Here is a 22,554-nt window from a genome sequence, read left to right on the forward strand (position 1 = left end):
ACGCCCCTGGGGAGGAACAGGACGAAAATAAGGATCCAGCAGGCGCAGAGAGTATGTGCCCTTGTTTGCACCACTGTGGTGGCTTAGCTGCCCTCACAGCCCAGAAGCCCTCACAGAAACGCTGAGAAGAGTCAGGGGTGCTTCTAACCTGGGACTGTTTTCAAAACCTCTGTATCAAATCTGTAGTTGCTACGTCTTTCATTGGATGCCCTGAGCTGGGTCCCCAGGCTGAGCCTGAAGTGTACCCAAGCAATCCTCCTGCCTCAGCCTGCCGAGGAGCTACAACAGGAAGTCCTGCTGCATCCTGGGCCATTTCTTTAGTGTGGATACTGCAAAGTGTAGAGTTAGGCTACACCACAGTTTCTAGAAAACTCAGGCTTCTTTGTCTTGTGTGACATCTGTACCCGATGATGGTGTACACACCCTTCCAAACAGCAATCTGATCCCTAGAACAAACCCAGGGAATGAGGAGTGTACAGAGCTGCCCACAGGAAGTCACCTGCCTCATAATAAAAGCTAATAATAACCACACTGCGAAGAAAATGTCAAGATCCAGGAAACCGCGATCATCCTGGGACATCCTTGAGTTGGAATAATACACACCCTTAAAAACATACTTGAGACAGAGTCTTATGTATCGCAGGCTGGCCCTGAATGTTCTATGTAATTGAGAATAATCCTCCTGCCTCCACCACCCAAGTGCTGGGACTACAAGCATACACCGCCACACCTGGCTTGTGTGTTGCTGGGGTTTATGTACTATGTGAACCCAGGGCTTCACGCATGCTAAGGAAGCCCTCGATGACCTGAGCCACATCGCCAAGCCCTTGGAAAACCATTTTGAAGTGTAGTGAGAGTCAATATTTAATGTTCCCTGCATGGCATCATGGGGTAAATCCAATCAGCCAAGGCAGTACTTGCTGTGAAGTTCATACTGAAGGCATGTGAGCGCCTGAGACAGAGCAAGCAGCAATCAGAACTTGAGGCTTGTCTTCTGCTTGCTGGGGTCTTCCAGTTTCAATCCGTATAGTTGGTTGGCATCAGCCATAATACCATCTCCCAGCACACGGCACCGTCCATATGGGACAGCAGATGCTCTCAAAAATATTAGTAAGTCATCCTTGGCTCGGTGCCATGGTCCAGGCATGTGTGATCTTAGAAAGGACACACTTCCCCTTCCCTCATGAGGCTCAGGCTAGCCTCCAGCTCACTTCTATAGCCTATGCTGGAGAACTGCACTCAGAGCCTCGGGCACGCTAGGGAAATTCCTACTAGAGCCGTAGCCCCAGTTCCTCTGTCCAAACTGTGTGTTTGTGTGTTTGAAACGGGGTCTTCCTACAGAACACTCTCTGTAGACCAGGCTGGCCTCGAACTCACAGAGATCCACCTGCCTCTGTCTCCTGTGTACTAGGGTCAAAGGCTACGCTTCTGATAAACATAAATTGTAAATTGCGCTCCCTGGAGTTTCTAATAACTGTTGACTGACAACCAGGTGAACTTAGCTTTAGTAACGTATTTTCTTTAGTCTACACTATCTAAAATACTACCATTGTCAACAAGTAACCAACATAAAGTAATAAGGCCGTAGAAGGCTGTGTGAATTTCACATTTCACTGGGAAGAAGGAGTGATGGGAAAGATGTTTCCAGCTCTGGGGAGGGGGTGGGAGGGGATGTCTGATGGGGGTCCCTGAAGTCTGAGACAGGAGGCATGGGAGGACATGGTGGCCAAGGACAAAGCAATAGCTTTGCTGAGTCTGGGACCAGGACTTCTGGGGGAGGTGAAGCACTGGGAGTGGCAGGGTGGGCTGGGCTGGCTTCATCCAGTAGGGACAAGTTTTGGAGTCTTCACCTTCAGGGAACATGGAACTCCAAGCCAGGGGCCAAGATCTGCCACCCCTGGCAAGACAAGGCGGAAAGCAGACTCAGAGGGGGCTGGGGACAGCTGAGAGCCAGCAGCTGCAGCAGACCTGGTAAGAAGAGAGGGGCTGGGACACAGGAGAGGCAAGCGTGACCTGCACCCCCTCTTCTCAGGGGCTCCCTCAGCCTCCCACCTGAATAAGAATGCTTGACCCAGGGCACACCAAGTAAGATCTGAGACTTCCGAGGTACCCAGAGCTCTGTGGCTCACCATCCCCAGAGATGGGCCAGGACCCTGGGGACACTCCCCAGGTACCCTGAGGATCAGCCCAGGCACAGGGCAATTTGAAGAGGTGGCTCTGAGCAGCTCCTAAATCTCCATTCTGCCTCCTCCTCTGAGAGAACAATACCTCCCACCTCCTAGGAGATGGCTCCCATGGTGACACACCACCCCGTCAGAAATGCTGTTCACAGCTCTCCAAGGTGAAAAGAGCCACGTCTCCTGCGGATGGCTATGGAAAACAGGGAAAGTCCACAGGAACAATCGAGAAAGAGAGGCTGTTGTGGCCCTCACCGGTGCAGAGTGGGCCCATGACAACAGTGCACCAGGCACCGAGGCCACCCAGTCCACGTCTGAGGGTCAAGCACCCTACCAGGTGATTCCTTGGAAGTGGAACATGGACTCTTGCTCAGCAAGGGCCAGGAGGAGAGGGTGAAGATGGACAATGGGTGGGCTCAGGGCTTAACTGGGGGTGATGGAATGTTCTGGAAATATTTAGAACACTGACTGCATGAAACCCAACCAAGAAGCTCACTTCACAGCAGCTAATGCCATTAGTGAGTGTGCATGTGTGTTGTGCATGTGTGTGTGTGCATGTGTATGTGAGTGTGTATGTGTGTGCATATGCATACATGTGTGTGCACGAGTGTGTGCGTGCATGTGTGCATGTGCGTGTGTGTGAGTGTGTGAATGTGTATGTGTGTGTGTTTACGTGAGTGCGCGTGAAGAGGGTGAGGTCGACATCTCCTGTCTTCCTGTCCCTCTCTACCTTGTTTTCTGAGCCAGCGTCTCTCGCTGCACCTGAGTTCACAGATTCAGTGGACTGACTGGCCAGTACCACCCAGGTCCAGGGTCCCTCCCCTCTCTGCCTCCCCAGCTTTGAGATCAGATGTATGTTACTACATTTACATGGGTGGGAGGGATCAAACTTGGGTTCTCATGCTCACAGGGCACTTCATCGACCAAGTCATCTCCCAGACCTAAAATGGTAAATTTTACGCCACATGAACTTTGGTCCCAATTGAAAAATCACTGTCTACTTTGCTCCAAATCTCAGCAGAGGGACAGGAGTCATCAGCTTGGCTGTGACAGGCTGACTGTGTCCTGAGCCACTCCAGCCTTCAGGGCTTTTCTGCTGCCTCTGGGCTCCACAGGGAGGCCACCTGGGGCTCCAGACACAGCAGTGACTAATGCAGGACTTGGGAGGGAGGGAGGCTGGGCTTCCGCAGCCTCGCAGGGGATCCTACCAGCTGCCCTCTTGTGAGCACCCTCCCTCCACCTGCCAGCGCCTCGGCAGCCGGCAGCCACAGCCCTGACGTGAACCCACCATATTGCCGTGGACTCTGAAACCTCCCAAGGATGCACCTGACTGTTTGAAGTGGTTTTTCCAATCCAACAAGGAGGCAGGAACACAGACCCCCAGACCAACAAGGAGGCAGGAATACAGACCCTCAGACCAACAAGGAGGAGGTAACGCAGACCCTCGGACCACCAAGGAGGAGGGAATGCAGACCCTTGGACCAACGAGGAGGGAATGCAGACCCTTGGACCAAGGAGGATGGGGGAGCACAGACCCTAGGACCAACAAGAGGAGGGAACACAGACCCTTGGACCACCAAGGAGGAGAGAACACAGACCCTCGGACCACCAAGGAGTGGGGAACACAGACCCTCGGACCACCAAGGAGTGGGGAACACAGACCCTCGGACCAACAAGGAGGGGGGAATGCAAACCCTTGGACCACCAGGGAGGAGAGAACATAGACCCTTGAACCACCAAGGAGTGGGGAATGCAGACCCTCGGACCAACAAGGAGGGGGAAATGCAGACCCTTGGACCACCAGGGAGGAGAGAACACAGACCCTCTGACCCACTTCGCATAGTCGTCAGCCCAGTACAAAAAGCCAGATTTCCCGGGGCAGAGCCAGCCCAGCCCACATCAGCACGGAAACATCATCTGTGGTCACCTCCGGCACCAAGGGTCCCGCTGGGGTCTCTGTGGGCTTCTTCTGCACAGAACACACCCTTGGTGGAGGGGACATGCTGGGTGGGTTGCTTTTGCTCTGACACACACCCTGCACTCTGAGCAAATGAGGCAACGCAGAAAACTGTTTGAGTGGGATGGCATGGCTCTGAGCATTACAGTTGGGGCGTGCCCGCCTTTCCCCAGCCCTGCTTGGCTTCTTTACTGCTCACCTCATAGCAGAGAGTGACAGCCTGACTCACAGGCAGGAGCTCGGCTTTTCCAACTGTGCCAATGGCAGCACACCCCCTTCCCTGCTCAGGAGGCAGGATCAGAGAGGCTGTGTGGCTCACTGGGGGTCACACAGCTCAGAACAACAGAGGTAGGATTTGTTTCTCCCGCCATATCCTGTGCTCTGTGTGCTAGAGCAAGCGGCTCTTTACATTTCTGCATTAGAGTGGGGTGATATGCACAGCATCCAAGAGACAACAGCTCAGCCCCGCCTTCAACAGCTCAGCCCCGCCTTCAACAGCTCAGCCCCGCCTTCAGAACCATCTCAGCTCCAGATTTATCCCTGAGGCCGAATGGAGTGGCGGTAGCTTACCTCATGTGCATGGAAAGAAGTCAAAGAAACTGGTCCTGCTTCTGAGGGCTAGCACAGGCGGCTCCTGCCGCTGCAAACTTGTGGCCACTGGGGAAATCCAGGAACCACCTTAATACTGTGCTAAGCTTAGAAGAAAAGGCTTTCCCTGAGCAGGGCCTGCAAATCCAGCAGCGCCGAGGAGGCTGAGGCAGGAGGATCTCCAGTTCAAGGACAGCCTGGGCTGTAGGACAAGATCATACCCATGGAATGTCACAAGCAAGGGGAGACTGAGACCCCCACAGGGTGATGAACAGGAGCTGCCGGATCGTGTTGGAATGGCTACAAGTCCTGATCACAAAACATGGGGGCCTGAAACCTATCAAGAGACCCTCCTGGCTTTAGTCTGTGTAAGCTTAAACCAGGACCACACAGAGCACTGAAACACAAACAGTAGCCATCTGTGTCAGGTGGGTCAGACAGTAATGTTTCTCCAGCCCAGGCATGGCCTCTGCTGGGAAGAGAGAGAAGAGGGAGGTATGTCCCGCACTGAGTTCATATACAAAGTGTCTGCAGACTGATGAGAACCCCGAAGCACTTAGCACAACAGATGCAAAGGTGCCTCGGAAATCACTTCTGTGACTTGGGGTGCACAGGAGCCCTGCACCCCAAGGGAGGGACGAAGATAGCCCAGGCAGAAGATGGACTCAGAATCAAGTCAACCATACAAAGCAAAGGAACCAAAAAGGATGCTCAAACCCTACAGCATGAACCCATAAGCGATTTATAAAGTAATTAGAATTTAAAAGTTTACCAGGCCATGGTGGTGTGCACCTTTAATCCCAGCACCCAACAGAGGCAGCAAATCTCTGTGAGCCCAATGACATCCCGGTCTACAGAGCAAGTTCCTAGATAGTCAGAACTACACAGAGAAACCCTGTCCCAAAAAAACAAAGCAAAACAAAATTTAAAATCTTAATGGGTATCTAAATCAGGGTTCCTATTGTTATGATGAAACGCCAGGACCAAAGCAACTCGAGGGGGAAAGGTTTATCTGGCTTATACTTCCACGTTGCTGTTCATCAAAGATAGTCAGGACAGGAACTCAAGCAGGGCAGGAACCTGGAGGCAGGAGCTGATGCAGAGGCCATGGAGGGTGCTGCTTACTGGCTTGCTCCTCATGGCTTCCTCAGCCTGCTTTCTTACAGAACCCAGGACCACCAGCCCAGGAATGAAACCCCACAATGGTCTGGGCCCTCCCCATCAATCACTAATTAAGAAATGCTCTACAGTTGGATCTTATGAAGACATTTTCTCAACTGAGGCTCCCTCCTCAGATGACTCTAGCTTGTGCCATAAACCAGCCAGGACAGTGGACAAGGCTGCGACCTTGCTGGAGAGAGAATTAGTGAATCGAAGGGTGGACCCAAGGAGATGATGCTGGGTGTGGCTCAGAGCAATGCAGACACACGAGGGAAGGGTCAAGAGATCAGGGGACAGCAAGAGGGTCCAACACATGGATGTCAGGACCACTGAGAGGTCACCAGGAGGCATATTTTCATGAGAAAAAACATGAGTCTCCTTTAGAATGAAACAGCATAAACCAGGTATGAGCCTATCTAAAACATCAACACAGGGGCTGGAGAGATGGCTCAGCTGTTAAGAGCATTGACTGCTCTTCCAGAGGTTCTGGGTTCAATTCCCAGCAACCACATGGTGACTCGCAACTGTCTGGAACTCCAGTTCCAGGCGATCTGACAACTTAACACCAATGCACATAAAATAAAGTTAAATAAATTATTTTTTTTAAGTGTGTGGTATCCAGACAGTTGTCAGAATTTAAAAAAATGCAAGTAACAACATAAAAAACAGCAATACAAACTTTAAAACAGAGGAAAAATAGGTTTCAATAACAACAACAAAAAAGCCATTAGACAAACCTAATTTATCAATAGCAACCCAAAATAGAACTTCAGGTGGGGTTGGGAAATGTTGGACTCTAGAGTCCAATCACCGAGGAGGAGTCGCCCCAAGAGACCATCTCTCACACCACAGCTATGTAAAAGCATGAGGATTTTATTAATTCTGTCATAAATTCAGCATTCAAAAAAGCAGAAAGACCCCGAATGGCTGGTACAGGCTATTTTTAAATAGAAAAAAAAAAAACCACAGAAGGAAGGGGTGTCTGGGGGTTGTTCCTTAACTATTATGATTGGCTTATTCAAAAGGGCTATTACCCATAATTGGCTGGAGAGCGGTTGCCAGATCAGATGAGGTAAGGGGAAACATCTGAGGGTCACTTTGTCCCTTTCCCAGGGCCTAAGTCAAAACATCAGTCACTGAGTCAACAGCTAAGGGTTATCTTGCCCCTATTCAGGGAGATGGAAAGTTCCTAACATCTCAGTACGTGCATGTGTAACTGTTAGGTCCTTGGTTCCCAGTGGGGGAGGGGAGTAGTACTAATTCTGAGACTGAGAGGGCTCAGAATTGTCCTCAGAATTGCCTTAAAGTTTTACAGGAAAATCATCCAATAAGTTAAAATTTTATACCCAGCTCAATGTTTATTCACAAACACCAGGAAAAGAAAGTCCAGTTTATAACTCGCAGACCATTGCTGAGAAATCCATGGGAAAACGTATTAGATAGGAAAGAAGAATCATAATGAGCAGGGTTTGTGAAAATGCTTGCCCCAAAGGGTGACTGACCAGCTTGTAGGCAGACTTCAAGAGCAAAAATACCCAGCCAGACAAAATTAAGCACAAAGGCAGAGGTAACAGTTGGTTTTAGGTGTGTCAAGCCCAGGAGATGAGGAAATTATGGATGTGGATGTAAAATTTGCCTCCAGGGCTGGTCAGATGGCTTAGAGAAGAAAGGTTCTTGCCGCCAAGCCTGTGCTGTGGAGTGTTCACATGTGTGCCCATGTGCACACTCACAGATATAATTTTAAAAACTGTTTACACTGGAATGTGGCCAACTTCAAAAGTTCATCACCCTATAACCAGGAGGACTCACAGCCTTAGACTGTGCCCGTTTTGGGTTTTACTCTGTTACGGATGAAGTATCTTGGGCATGGGACCAGGTCAAAACAAAAAGGTGAGTTTATGCTGGGCGTTGGTGGCTCAGCCTTTAATCCCAGCACTCGGGAGGTAGAGGCAGGTGGATCTCTGTGAGTTTGAGGCCAACCTGGTCTACAGAATGAGTTCTAGGACAGGCTCCAAAGCTATAGCGAAAAACCAAAACCGAAATTTAAAAACTGATGTTCTATAATATTTTGGTTTGTTTCCAGGCTGGGTCTCGTATCCTGGGCTGGACTCAGACTGTCTGTAGCTGAAGGTGACCTTGAACTTCTACTCTTCCTGCCTCCACTGCCCAAGTCCTGGCACCACCGCACTGGTCATATTTGGTGCTGGGTTACCGAACCCAGGGCTCTGTGCACACTAAGCAGGCACACTATGGACTGAGACCTTATATAAGATTATTAAGACATCTCTTTTGATTCGTTTTTTTGTGGTGCTGGGGACTGAACCCAAAGCCCCCCCCACGCTAGGCAAGTGTCCTACCAGTGCATTCCGGCTGAAGTTCCCCTACATGTGAGGTCACAGAGGAATTTTCCACTTGGGGGGTCACACCACACTGGTGCTCAGAAGTTTGTACTTGGGAGCACTCTACTTTGGAGATGGATGCTCAGCCCAGGCTTGCCTGGGCCCCTCTTCCAGCTGTGACACTTGGGGCTTGAGGCACAGCGAGGGTCCTCTGGAAAGGGCTCAGCCTCATCCGCAATGCCCCTGCCGCCCGCCCTCCCTTCTAGAGAACCTCAGGCCCTGACGTGACCTCAGCTACTTCCTGTTGCCTCCCAAGGTGAGTGGAAGGCCACTCCTGACAGCCTGCCCATCGGAAAAGGTCACTCCGCAAGGACAACAAAGGACCTTTTTGTCCTAGTGCAAAAGACAACCGCTGTCACCAACGGAAATGCCCAGGTGACCTTCTGGCTTCATGCATAATTAAAGTGGAAGCCAGCGACAGGCTGGCTAGTGGGACAGCTCCTCCCTTGGGGCCACAGCCCCACCTTCTTCCTAGAGCAATGGGTCCTTCAGAGGTGCAAAGACCCCAGGGACCTAAGTTCTTTGGGGACATTGGAGCTCCCATCCCGTGTACACGGCACTTGTCTGACTTATGATCCAGCTGGCTGGTCTGTCACCCGGTCCCTGATACATCTGGGGAGCAGGGTATTAGCTCAAAACAAAACACTTCGCCCACGGGGCAGGGGTAAGAAGATGCAGCAGGGAGCTCATTACTGCAGGTCCCCAAGCCGGCAGGTCCAGCCACTGCCACCTGCTCTCCCACAGACAACAGAAATCTCTCTTCAGAACAGATGTGAGCCACCCTGGAAACCCCCAGGAGACAGAAGGAGTAGCTCCCACTCCATCCTAACTGCTTGTCACCAAACATGCAAGTTCTAGAACATTCCATATCATCCAGAACCTATCCCGTCAGCCCCAAGGCCCAATGCAACCATGCAATCCAGTTTACCAGCATGTGGCTGTACCATGCTCACCTCTTCTGGGCATGCCAGGGACCCACGCCCACGGGACTGCGGGCTCTGCCCTTTAGCGTGTCCCACACCCACAGGACTGCGGGCTCTGCCCTTTAGCGTGTCCAATCTCAATCTCAATCTCTCTCTCCTCTCTCTCTCTCTCTCTCTCTCTCTCTCTGCATTCGAAACCTCACCAGAGGACCTGCTTTGGATTTGAATTCAGCATCTACGTGACCATGGGCATTAACTTCCTGAGCTAAGCCTCTGCTGTCTGTAAGTGGTCATGAGGAGGAACCCTCGGTCAGTGAGCTTTTACAAGGATAGATAGCCGACTTCCAGGGCTGGGGAGTAGCTGCTGGGCACTGGATGGTGGTGGCGCATGCCTTTAATCCCAGTACTCAGGAAACAGAGGCTGGGGATCTCCCTGAGTTCGAGGCCAGCCTGGTTTACAGAGTGAATTCCAGGACAGCCAGGACTACACAGAGAAACCCTGTCTGGAAAAACAAAAACATTTATTTCCCTCCCTCCCCGTTTTCTAGAGACAAGATCTCCTCAAAGTCAATACCCTTCTCCTTTAGCCTTCTGCGGGGATGAGGTGTGTGCCACCATACCAGGGACAAGGGATTTCTAATTGCTGTATTGTGAACCTAGCGAGATGGGGCTGCATGAAAGTCAACAGCCTTGGCCACTAATGTGGAAGCGGCTCAGGCTGGCTACTCTCATGCCTCTGTGGGTGACTGACTGCAGAGGTGTCAGTCCCACCCCCCCAGCTTACCTCAAGCCCTTGAGCTTCCGAAGGGCAGAGAACCCGCTCACCCCCACCCTCATCCAGGACCTGCAATGGACAGAGGTCACTCCCAGACAATGACACAGGCCTGAGCTAGCAACCTAGGAGGCTGAGGCAGAAGGGTCCTGAGTTCAAGGCCAGTCTGGGCTACATGGGAAGACTGTATCAAACATTTTTAAAAGGGGGATCTGGGTGCAGCTAAGTGACAGAGCACTTGCCTAGCCTGTGTGAGGCTGGCCCTGGGCTCCAACCATAGCTCCACAAAGAGGACTATAAGAAACCTCACCCCACGGGGTGGGGTGGACTCCATGGAATGAGCAGGAACCAGGCCCCAGCTGGCCTCGGCTCTCCCCTCATCCATCTGCAGAGCCTCTATGATCTCATCCATGCAAAGGGCCAGCAGTGTCCCCAGCAGGCTCCAGAATGGCAGGATGTCCTTATTGACAGTTGTGTTGCTCTTAGTGCCGGGCAGTCGTCACCAATCTGCCGATGTCGCCATGAGGCCTGAGCTCTGGCCCAAGGTTCTGCTGCTTCTGGCTCTGTAGGCCTTTCCCAGCATGCTCCAGCCTGGCTTCCACCAGGACTGGGCAGGGTAGTACCCCAGGCTAGCTCAGGGTCCCCGACGGTCATGGCCCCGGCCTGATGTCCCTCCTGGGTGGAAAGCTGAGGTCCCCGGCTGCTGCTCACCAACAGTCTAGGTGGGTGCTGACTAGGAGGGAGGCTTGAGCCATGAGTCACTGAGCGAGCTCTCTGTGGGGGAAGGGGGCCTTGCTGTACCCTGTGCAAACAGGCAAGCTGCCAACAGGCCCATTTTCCATGGGGTGCCTCAGGGCCTGCATGGACAAGGCCTGTAGGGGGAGGTGACCCTCGACTCAGTGACGCTTTTTGGGGTTAGGAAGGACTCAGTGACATCCCTGCCCCCATGTGAGCCTTGTGTGGTCTCATTGCCACTCTGTGGGGAGTTGAGGGACACAGATGCCCGCGTTTTAGGGGGAGGCAGGTGACGGTACTGAGGAGGCAGTGGGAGGAGCCCAGGAACGAAGGGAGGACCAGGTCTGAGTGTACCCACTGAGGCTGCATGGGAGCGGCCAGGCGGGACAGTCTTCTGGAAGGGAGCAACGGCTCTCAGAGCCCTAAACAATGGCAGGAACTTTGCCCTGAGACAGGGCAGGGAGGTCAGATCTGAAATCTGAACCCCAGAGGAACAGATGGGAGCATTCTCTCTACAGACAGACAACGGCACAGATGCACACAGCCAACCGGCAGCAGAGAGGGTGAGGGAAGGAAAAGCTGTCCGCCCTGGGCAGCCGTGCCTACCCTGGCGGTCAGAGAGGCCGCTGAACACAGACCCTCCACCCTCACCTCTACTCCGTCAAGATGCTGTCTCTCTTGGAGACTCGGTTTCCCTTGTGGGAGGAAATGGCCACATCACCATCACTCTTCCTGAAGATGGGGGTGAAGACCTACTGGGTGTCTTAAAGTGCTAAGTACTGGCCTAGGCAAGCCCCAGTGCAATGTGTCCCCTTGACCACCCCAGTCCTGGGACACTTTCCCAAAGTTCTCACAGGCACCGCCCATCCAGTCCGCTAACCTCACCCCTGCGCCTTCCCGCAAATGGCTGATGTCACCTCCTCAGGTCCATACAACCCTGGGAGGTGAGGCCCAGAGAGGCAGCGACCCGCTGAAGGGCACACAGCAGGGATAAAGGGACCAACACTTAGGGCGAGGTGGCTCTGAGGGCTGCACCTCTAAGGAAGATACAATCGCTGCGTCCATTTGACAGCACAGGAAACTGAGGCACAGGAAGCGTGAAGGACGCCTGAAGTTGGGTTGCAATGCTGCCTGAGCCTCGGGGACGGCTGTGTCCTCAGCCACTCTCACCGGCATGACCAGCTGCCTCCCGCACAGGGCCTTGGCACCTGCTGCTCCAAAGCTCCTGCCGCTGTCACACGGCTGGCTCCTTAGTTACCTGTGCACCCCTTCCCCGCCCCTCTCAGAACATAACACCTACGGGGTAGATCTGTGTGCTGTGCATCCCGCTTGAGAATACTGGTCTCTCTGGGTCACCGCCGCATCCTCCAAAATACTCAAAATCCCGGGTCCATAAAGATTTGCCAAGTGGGTGAAAGTGTCCAGACGGCACCAGCGCCTTCAAGGCCCGCAGGACCCCAGGAAGCACTGTCCCCGGGGGGGGGGGTACCTCGGGTCCCCTCCGCAGCCTCCTTTGGACTCGAGTTCTGAGCTAGAGGAGAAGCCACCCCAGCATCTGCCACCCTGGGAGGCTGAACCCAGGAAACTGACAAGGCTCCCGGCATGCTCTGCGGCCATCACTGTCAAACCCACAGCCCGCTGGAATTCCCCTAGAAGGCCGGGGGTGGGGGGTGAGGGGTGGGGTTGGGGTGGTGTCAACCTGCACCAGGTGGGGCAGCAACTGGCCATCGGTCAAACTGAGTCAGGAGTGGGCGGGGCCTCCCTCGTGGGCCTGCAGGGCGGCGAGAGCGGGGGGGGGGGGGGGTGTCGCGTTTATAAAACTTTTGGTTTGCGCTCAGTAAAGTGAATTCAGGAAATACAAAAGTGAGACTGGGGGAGGGGCGCTGATCCGCGGTCGCTGAGCTGGAGAGACTGAGGCACCGAGGGTCCAAGATCACACCGGTGCACACGCTGCACACACTTCCGCTTGCACACAGCATGCACACACTCCCATCTGCACTCAGCGTGCACACACTCGCTCTTGCCTTGCACACAGCATGCATACATTTCCAGCTTGTACACAGCATGCGCACACGCCCACTGACACACAGCCTGCACACTCCCATTAGCACTCAGCGTGCAGACTCCCATTTATCTTGCACACAGACTGCACACACTTGCGCTTGCCTTGCACACAGCGTGCACACACTTCCAGCTTGCACACAGAGTGCACACACTCGCGCTTGCCTTGCACACAGCGTGCACACATTTCCAGCTTGCACACAGCGTGCACACACTCGCGCTTGCTCTTGCAGGGACCGGACAGTTCGGATGCCGCTCTTATCGAGTTATATAAACGACTCTTTAAGCGGATCCACTCCACACTTTCGGCTGACTGTGTGCGCGGGTGTCGACACTCGGCAGTTTGGAACTTTCTATGACTTCACTCGGCTCTAGAGAGGCGGGTGGCAGCGGGGTCCCCTCTCGGGTGACTGCTGACTGGCTGCTCTCTACTCAGCAGCTGCCTCCCGCCGCAGCTCCCGGTGTTTGGCGCTCTCACGGGCCACCAGCCTCCCATTTCACAGAGGTGGCAAACTGAGACTCAGAGGCATAGACTGGCCCAAGGTCACACCGCCTCTCAAGGGCTAACTCCGGCTTCTTCCGGTCAGCAAAGCAGGTTCTGCCCGTGCGCCTGCCCATCCTCGCCCAGGGTCAAGCGCTGGGCGGACCGGCGCTTCCTCGCGCTCGCCCCTCCCGGCCTCTGCGGTCCGTGGAGAGCGCGCCAGCTCGGAGGACGCGGGGCTCGGTGCCCAAGGCTGCAGTCGGGGGCGGGAACGCGCGGGGACGCGGGAGGGTGACCCCCGCCTAAGGTCACCGCGGGCGGCGCGGCTCCTCCGGTCCCGCCACTTGCAAACTTTCCGCCCTGCGCATCGCCAGCTGCAGACTTGCAGGTGCGGCGCGCGCTCAGCGCTCTCCGGGGCTGCCGGGGCGCCGGCCCTCGCAGCCTAGGCCACCTGCCCGACTCCGCCCTGCCCTCCGCCTCGGCCGGGGGAGGCTTGGGTCTCGTCGCGTCCCGGGCCACCACCCCGGTCCCCTCCAGCCCCTCTCGGCGGCATCTCCCGCACAACGCACAGCGGCGGGCGGGAACCCATTTGAAGCAACCGGAGAGCGAGGCACAGAGAGGGCCAGCCACTAGCCCAAGGTCACACAGCGGCGCGAAGCGGGGGCATGCAGGCGACGGTCCCCGCGCGGGTGCCCGGCCTCGGTAAGGTACTCACAGCCAGTCTTGCCCTCGAGCTCCCGCACCTCCTCGGACGCCGAGTGGGCAGCGCCCATGGTGCGCAGCGGGGCCCGGGGCGCCCCTCGAAGGGAGGCCGGAGACTGCCTGGGCTGCGCTGAACTGGAGCCGGGTGGGGACGCGGGGACCGAGGCGCGGAGCCGGTTCCGCGTGGGGCTCGGAGCGGCCTCTTATAGCGGCGGGCGGGCGGAGCGGCGCGGTCCTAGCGCTAGCCGGCTTCACTCGCGGACGCGGGGGTCGGGGTGGGGGAGTGGAGAATACAATTCGGTCATGCCCCTGCCGCAGCCCCGCGGGGTGGGGTTGGGGGCAGCGCGACCCGCACCCCACCGCCTACCCTCCGGGGTCCTGCAGGACAGAGGAGAGCGTGCGTGTGAACCCAGGCTAAAGCCGCCCCTCCTCCGCTCCCTGCACCCAGGCGGCCGCCGGGAGAAGGGCGCGCCTGCAGGTGGCCTCAGTTTAACTGCAGAGTGGAGTAGGTGGGTCCCGTGGGTCCCGTAGACCCACTAAGTAGTGAGCTAGGCGGTCCTCACTGGCCAGTTCTGCTGCTGCTCCAGCCACCATTGCTCCATCTAAGGAGTTGGGGGTGGGGGTCCGTGGGATCCTATCCAGAAGTTGAGGGAGGGACCCGGAGGAATTCAACATTAAGGCTGCCCTGCGGGCCCCCAGCCATGCCCTGCCCAGATTGGTGACACCCAGACAGGTCCAGGGGCCAACAGTCTGTCCTGGCTGGAAGTGCTGGGGTCACGGACGCGGGTGGGCCCAGTTCTTTGGTGCTGGGGCTCTCAGGAGGCGACTGGGACCAATCAGAACCCAGAGCCCTGGCAGCCCTTGCAGCAACGGAGAGCCTAGCAGAGTTAGAAGAAACCCCCTAATTGCTGAAAACCGATTAAGGTCTCCTCTGCGCCCCCCTCTCCCGGGAGCCGGGTCAGCTCTTGAAGATCCTCCCTGAGATCCTCCTCAGAGGCTCCCCCTGCAGCTGCCCAGGGCTCACGGAGACCTCTCCCGGCCAAGGAAGAGGCTGTGGGGTATCGCTGCTGACTGGGCTGCACGGCCTCTGGGGGTTTGTGGCCTCAAGAATTCGAAAAATCCGGACAGACCTTTGTCGGGGGTGGAGGTCAGGAAAGGGCTCCCCAGATCCCGGGGTGTTGGGGCTCCTAGAACACGCCATGACCTATACCTTTCTGCAACTTACTTTTGTGTCTGGATTCTAGTTGGGGCTTCCTGTCAGAGGCTGCATTCTCAGGGTCACGGCCCCCCTGCCCAGTACCCCAGCACCCCGAACTGACAATGCCTTTCCTGCCTGCTCGATCCTTCTACCCAGACCTCCTCTTCCTCCTAGACATCCTCAGAGAGGCCTTCTCAGGGGTCCCCCTATTTTTCCCAACTGCTCTCTTAAGCAAGCCACCAGCCTTCTAGAGAAAGACTGGGGTGTGGTCGCCAAGGAAAGTTCCCCCCCACAAAATGCGAGGAGTCCTCAGGAGGCAGGAAAGAGGGCGACAGAGTTTAACTTGGGTATCTGTTAACTCATTTAGTGCGTGTTTGCTGACGGCCTATTGTGTGCAGGGTCCTGACTACGTTTTTGTTTGTTTTTGTTTTTGAGACAGGGTTTCTCTGTAGCTTTGGAGCCTGACCCGGAACTCACTCGGTAGACCAGGCTGGCCCCCAACACACAGAGATCTCCCTGGCGAGTGCAGGAATTAAAGGTGTACGCCGCCACCACCTCCCAGCCTGACTGGGTTTTAAGCTGCAAACGGGGAGGAGATATCACCTTCACTCCAGATGGACTGGGAGGGAGAGAGGGTGGGCGTGGGCTCTCGGGAGGATTGCAGAGATCAGAATGTTCAAACTGAGCTTCCGAGTCCATAACTGTCCCCACCTGTAGCCCCACAGAGACAGATGGTTCCAGGAAACCGTGTGGGTGCTGCAGCAGCGCCCACCCCCGCCCTCGGCAGCGATGTGAGCACCCAGCAGGGCTTGGTCCGCACGAAGCCTGCTGCCGCTGGTCCAGGACGCTAGCGCTTTCATTCAATTTACCAATGCTCCTGTTGGCGTCATTCGGGCTGGACTGAGTCTGGAGCGTGACACTGGGTGTGGCTGCCCTGGAAGGAGCCAAGAGGGCTCCCTCCTACTACAACACAGGGCGACTTCTCTCCCCAGGGCTGTCTCTGTCACCAGGTAACTGCCTCTCCTCGGGGGGCACAGGTCCTCGGAGGAGCTAAAAGCCAGAGGCAGACAAACCTGTTTGTCTCTGTGCCTGCCTGCGTGATTTGCAAGTCTGGTCCCTAGGAAACCAGAGGCAGCTGAGCCCAGGGAGGGAAAAGCCTTTGGTCCTGCTGTGGGATCATGCTTGTCCCGGCAGGTGACTTACCTCCTGAAGCCTCAGTTTCCCCATCTGCAAGGTGTCAGGAGCAACAGCGCTGTCTTCCGGGAGTGGCTTCCAGGGTCAAATAACATTCATCTGCTCCAAGTGCCGGAAACGACAATAAACACCCAGACTTTGCTGGAAGTGGCCCTCTAGGAAGTCTGTCAGTGATGAGTGATGTTTGCCAACTGACACAATGTAGACAACCCACAGGGCCGATTTCCGGGCAGCAGTAACTCAGCGAGGAGCTTGCCGGATCCCTTCTATGTCACTGCATAGGCCAGCTCATACCTGGCATATTCCGCCACGGGCTGTGACGGCCTCTGTGCATTGGCTGTGGAAAGCCAGGAGCATGGGTGATCCTAAGGACCCCCAGTGTGAAAACAAGCGATGTGGGGGGCCATCACAGCTCTCCAGTGGGCACCACACGCTGCAGGGGCCTGAGAGACACCAGGTACACCCCTGTTTAATTGGTGGGAGACCCTAATGAGTTGAGTTAGAATCAGAACATAGATTTGAACTCTGAGCAGCCATCTCTATGATCCTATGAGGGTGGGGTGACTCTCAAGGCTTGCACGTGCCGCAGGGGCACAGGGCGCTCTTCTTAACCTACAGACCGAGAAATCAGAAGGGACTACAGGAGCCATCAGTGTGACAGTCAGGAAGCCATCACTGAGGCTCCTACCAAATGCTTCCAAGGACATGGGTGTTCTGGTTCAGGCCTGTGATGCCAGACCCGGGAGACTAAGGCAGGAGGATTGCTGGGGACACACAGGCAGCCCTGGGATACAAGTGAGACCTTGTCCCTGAGAGGAGGGGGTCTGAGGCTGTCAGCACCACGTGGCTCCACCCCCCAGCCCAGGATCAATCAGGCATGGTGGAGTCCTGCTGTAATCCCAGCGTTTGGGAAGCAGGGGCAAGGAGACTCAAGCACCGGAGACCATCCTTGGCTACACAGAATTCAAAGCCAACCTGGGCTACGTGGGATCCTTTCTCAAACAAGGGAGGGAGCCCCCTGTGGTGCACTCCTGTGTCTCCTGAGTGCAGTCAAGTTCTTCAGTGCAGTCAAGAACAGAATCTCAGCAGCCTGAGAGATGGCTGGGGGGGGGGGGGGCAGAGCGCCCGACCGCTCCGTCCGAGGACCCGAGTTCGATGCCTGCCAGCATGAGTAGTTCCATGACCGTCTGTCAGCGCCCCCCGGCGGCCTGCAGAACGACCCACACACAATCTTCCACCGTCCACCGTAGATCAGAGCTATATCTGCCTAGAGTAGTAGACAAAAAAAAACCAAAACAAAACAAAAAATAATAAAATAAAAATAAAAGAACAGAATCTCAGTTCCCACTCTTCACCAGACCCTTCTTTATTCAAACACGCTCTAATTTGGGACCAGAGCTCAACAGGGGGACCTTAGAGTCCCTGCTACCATCCCCAGGGACATTGACCCCCCACCCCATCACCCTGTAGACTTGGGCTGTTGTCCCTCTGGAGTGGAGACCTCAGACCTCTCATTCCCAAGCCTGAACCCCTCCAGGTTGCAGGACCACTGAGCCCCCAGGATCTTTTCCTGAATTCCTGGACAGACAGACCTCAAGAGGACACAACTCCATGGGCCAGGGGACCTAAAAATAGAAGAGTGGGTCTCCTCGGGGAGGGCGGCTTGAGCGTGCTTCTCCATTATCACACAATTATAAATAGGGACCAATCCTAGGAGCCGGCGGGGCAAATGGAGGCTTGATCCTGGATGGGCTTCAAGTCCGCATTGGAGATGAGAGGCAGAGAGAGGTGGCCAGGGCCCAGAATCCATTTCAAATTCACCATCCATCTATGGAGCTCTGGGGTCAAGGACGGGAGTCCTCGAGAGCCAAGGCACAGGGGTTGCTGCACGTGGCTCTCCTCACAGCCAGGTGTGTCCGTCTGTGGGGGCTCGGAGGAGCCTCCCCCATCACCAGAAAGCCCCAAGGAGCCATCCCATTCCCTCACACCTCGGACTGATGGGCCGTGGATGTGGGGAGTCGGGGCTGCAGAGAGAAGCCTTGAGGATGTTCTGTGCTGTCCAGATGGGTCCCCCTGTAAGCACAGCTGGGGCCCTGTACAGGGACGAGGGAGTAACAAGAGATGGGACGCTGGCCCAGCCAGCCATGGCCGGCTATGAAGATGGAAGAAGGGACTATGGGCCAAGGAATACAGCCTCCAAAGTCTGAAAAATGCAGGAAGACAGACCCCTGCCGCCAGGCTGCTAGAGAAATACAACCTGCGCCTTGCTTGGCCCACTGAGATCCCAGCTCCCAGAACCAGAAAATAAACTGTATTCTTTTAAGCCACAAAGTTGGCTGTGACTTGGAACAGCAGCAGCAGCACAAAACAAAGCAAAAAGAACAACAAACAGGGACGGAGTTGAGCCTGTAAGACCTCCAGGATCGTGGCTGTGGTGGGGACAGGGTTGTTGATCCAGGTGGGCATTCTGCTTTGTGTGTGTGTGTGTGTGTGTGTGTGTGTGTGCGTGTGTGTGCGTGTGTGTGTGTGTGTGTGCAGATTGCTTCAGGTTCTTCATAAGTCTCTGATTCCCATGTCCAGACATCACAGTTCAGAAGTCGGGATGTGGACATTTCAAGTCCGAACTCCGGATGGTTCTGAGGCAGACTGGTGGAGGATGTGTGTGCTGTCATTGATTTCCCTGATGACAAGGGGCAACCTGAGCGATTCTAGATTCTTCCTGGGACTTGTGTGACCATTACTGCCATCACTTTTAAATGTCTCATTCCTAAAGACACCTCACATTTTCAGCCATGACCCTACAATCCTCCCTCCCCTTCGTCCCCTAATATTTACAAACTCTGGATTTTCCGTGTAAATAGAATTGTGTGTGAGGTAGCCTTCCACGCCTTGCTGGTTCCACGTAACGTGTGTTTTGAAGTTCATCCACACTGTAGCATGCTCTATTGTTCCTTCCTTTGGATGACGGGCACTCAATGGGCTCCATCTTTTGACCACTGTGACTCACTCTGTTGCAAACATTGGTGTACAAAGATCTGGCTGAGCCACGGTCACAATCATATTTGGAGACACAAAAATATGGTGACTGGGGGTGTAAACCGGACTTCTTATTTTAGGCCACCAACCAGCTCCCAAATCATGATACAGAGACTTATCGGTTATGAACACTCCACCTAGCTTAGGCTTATTTCTGGCTAGCTCTTTTAACATAACCTGTTTCTTTGTCTACATTTTGCCTTGGGGCTTTTGCCTTTCTTTCTTCCTGTAGCTCACTCTCACTGTCTCTCACAGCTAGCTGGCTGGTGGTTACTTGAATCTGGCCCTGGGTGGGCGTGTCCCTCCCTCTCTTTCTCCCTCTCTCCTTCTTATTTTCTCATTTGAGCCTGGATTCCTCCTCCTATTTATTCTCTCTCCTGCCAGCTCTATCCCTCTCTTGCCTAGCTATTGGCTGTTAAGCTCTTTATTAGACCAATCAGGTGCCTTAGGCAGGCAAGGTGAAACATCTTTTCATAATTAAACAAATGCAGCACAGACAAAAGTAACACACCTTTACATAGTTAAAGTAACATTCCACAGGATACCATAGCAACACATCTTTACATAATTAAATGCAGCACAGACAAATGAACACATCTTTGCATAGTTAAATATTTCACAACAGGGGGACATTCTTCCTTTTCTATCTATTACTTCCAAGGCCAGGGTCACATATGTAGTCACAGTGGAGGGTGAGGGAGGGGCTACTGGACAAGGAGGATCTCCATGAGTCAGTGACTTTCCTTAAATTATCTCAGCCAGCATGGCCAAATGGGGCTCGGATCTCCAGCTCCCATTCACCCAGTAAGCAGGTGAGCAAGTCCTGCTGGGTCCCATCACTAGCCCATGACTGCTGACATTCCTTACAGGTGCCTTCGGCCACCAGGGTGACCCCGCTAACAGATAAGAAAGTGGAAAACACTTCTTCAGACCCACGGAGCCATTTGGCCATTTTATGACAACCCAGAAGTTCACAGGACACATTACCCAGGATGCAAATGGTTACTCCTCCCTTCCATAGGGCATGGCAACCCGGAGGAAGTCTCAAGTAGCCCAGGTTAGCCTTGAACTCACTTTGTGTTTGAAAATGACCTCGTGGGCTGGAGAGACGGCTCAGAGGTTAAGGACGCTGACTGCTCTTCCAGAGGTCCTGAGTTCAATTCCCAGCAACCACATGGTGGCTCACAACCATCTACAATGAGATCTGGCACCCTCTTCTGGCCTGCAGGTGTACATGCAGACAGAACACTGTATACATGATAAATAAATCTTAAAAAAAGAAAAGAAAATTACCTCAAACCTTTGATTCTCCTGCCTCTGGCGAGCTAGGATTACAGGTCAGTGTCGCGTAGCCCAGTGTTTACAGCTGGAGATGAAACCCTGCTCTCAGCATGCATGGCTTGCTCTCCCCCGTGAAGCCACACCCTTGGCCGGGTCCCCGTTGGTTCTGAAGTAGACAGGGACAAATCCTGAACTTCTGGAGCAGGAATGGGGTCCGACACACTTCCCGTCGGGGACTCCGCAGTATTCTGTGAGCTGTGCACTCCAGGGGTGCTGGCCGCTGGGACTCAGGGGCAGCCCTCCTCACGGTTTCTCTGTAACAGATCACAAATGGGTGCAGGGAGGAGCCCAGGAGTGGAGACCACGCCTGGGGTGACTGCCCCTGGCTGTCTGGCCTTCAACCAGCCTTCCATCTCCATGGTGACATCCTGGCGGTCTGAGCGGGAGGCTGAGACTGTATCTAGGGGGTCCAGCAGTGTCCTGCAGGCTGAAAATGAAACCACCCACCTCTGTGTGGGCTGAGCCACCACCTCCTTTCTAGCCTGGAGCAGTGGAGGCAAGGGGAGCCCTGCCCCTGCGGGGTCCTCCTCCTCCCCCCCCCTCCCCCGTGGACACCTGCACCCACGGGATGCACAGAAGGCAGGGTGATAAACACAGGGTGGGGTGCAGCGTTACACAGGGTGAAATTTGAAATGAAACAAGCAGAGCCTCCATCAGGGGACCAGCCTAGGCAGGTGCCGCAGAGCCAAGACCCAGCCTAGCCACACTGACTCAGCAGAACCCCGGGCCACCGCTGGTTGCTGACGAGGCAGGGGCAGGAGAGGGAAACTGCCTTCCAGCTGGCCACTCTCGCTGGTGCCCAAACCCTCCAGGGCTGCAATAGCACAAGGAAGAAATTTCCACTTCTCCTCCATCAGTCAGTGGGAGGTGTGGGGTGTGGATCATTTCTATTCGGGGTGGCTCCAAAATGAGCCAGGTTGGGAGCCCCCAGCTTGTGTGCAGAGGTAGGTGAGGATCATGGAGCTGATGAAGGGGTCTGGAGTGTGTGTGTGTGTGTGTGTGTGTGTGTGTGTGTGTGTGTGTGTGGCGGGGTACCTCCCCTTCCGCTTCCAGACAAGCATGAAAGATCCTCATGGTTAGACAACCCAACTCTGCTGTTTGCACAGAGAAAGATGCTGAGGGTCAAAGTGGTCCCCAGCATGTGTGGGGCTGGATCTAGGCTCAGACCCTGGTCTAGTGCACACAGTAGGGCTGTGACCTCCAAAGGCATCCCTGGGCCAGGCCACTAAGGCCAGACTAGTTTGCTTGTTTCTGGACATACAGAGGCGCCTGCGTTTTAATGTACACCAGGATCTCGGTGCCTCTGCTCTAGAGCCCAGGGTTGAAGGAGGGGACCCCAGTGGGCCAAGTGGTTCCAGCCCCATGGACAGTGACAGAGGGCACGGTGAGATGACCCTGGGGTTACAGCACAGTGACATGGTAAATGGAGAGCCCCCCATTTCACTGACGGTGTTTCCCACACACCCACCAAAGGGCATAGCCAGGGGCCACTGCTTTGGGCCAGCCAAACTCACAGACTTCTCCATAGTCACACAAACCTTGAAGCAGTTACGGGGTAAGACCTCCTTCTGGGGACTTGTGGGTGGTCTCCATCACTGGGGGATGAGAGCCCCCACCAAAAGAGCTGGACCCCAAGTATGTTCAGAAACCGTTGCTCATTAACCTCTGCTCCCAGGAGTGGCTAAAACTTCGGCTCAGCTGCACCTTCACCCCTGTTAAATAAGGCACGGTGGGGGACAGGAGGATAGCGTTAGTAGTTTAGTGTCCCAGGTGTCCAACATGTCCAGCTTGATACTTCAGTCACCAAGCCTGACAACTCGAGCTTGAGC

General features: G+C 54.8%; 1 protein-coding gene and 1 long non-coding RNA gene across 3 annotated transcripts in view; one reads left to right on the forward strand and one right to left on the reverse strand.

The window, feature by feature from the left end:
* The window catches only part of Tesc (tescalcin), a 30,915-nt gene extending 16,785 nt beyond the window's left edge, over positions 1-14,130 (reverse strand). Inside the window, exon 1 of one of the 2 annotated variants that reach the window (XM_085681301.2) lies at positions 13,970-14,130. In XM_085681301.2, the coding sequence (XP_085537427.1) occupies positions 13,970-14,027 (58 nt within the window). In that variant the 5' untranslated portion in view covers positions 14,028-14,130. The remainder of the gene's footprint in view (positions 1-13,969) is intronic. The other variant, XM_085681295.2, reaches the window with a different exon arrangement.
* LOC148123176 (uncharacterized) lies at positions 13,684-20,825 on the forward strand. The gene is made up of 3 exons (XR_015737334.1): positions 13,684-13,956; positions 15,594-18,806; positions 20,254-20,825. It is a non-coding gene; the product is annotated as an uncharacterized LOC148123176 (long non-coding RNA).
* The last annotated feature ends 1,729 nt before the right edge of the window (positions 20,826-22,554 follow it).

This window comes from Myodes glareolus, chromosome 2 (genome assembly GCF_982192425.1).
Source record: "Myodes glareolus chromosome 2, mMyoGla1.1, whole genome shotgun sequence".
Taxonomy (NCBI): Eukaryota; Metazoa; Chordata; class Mammalia; order Rodentia; family Cricetidae; genus Myodes; species Myodes glareolus.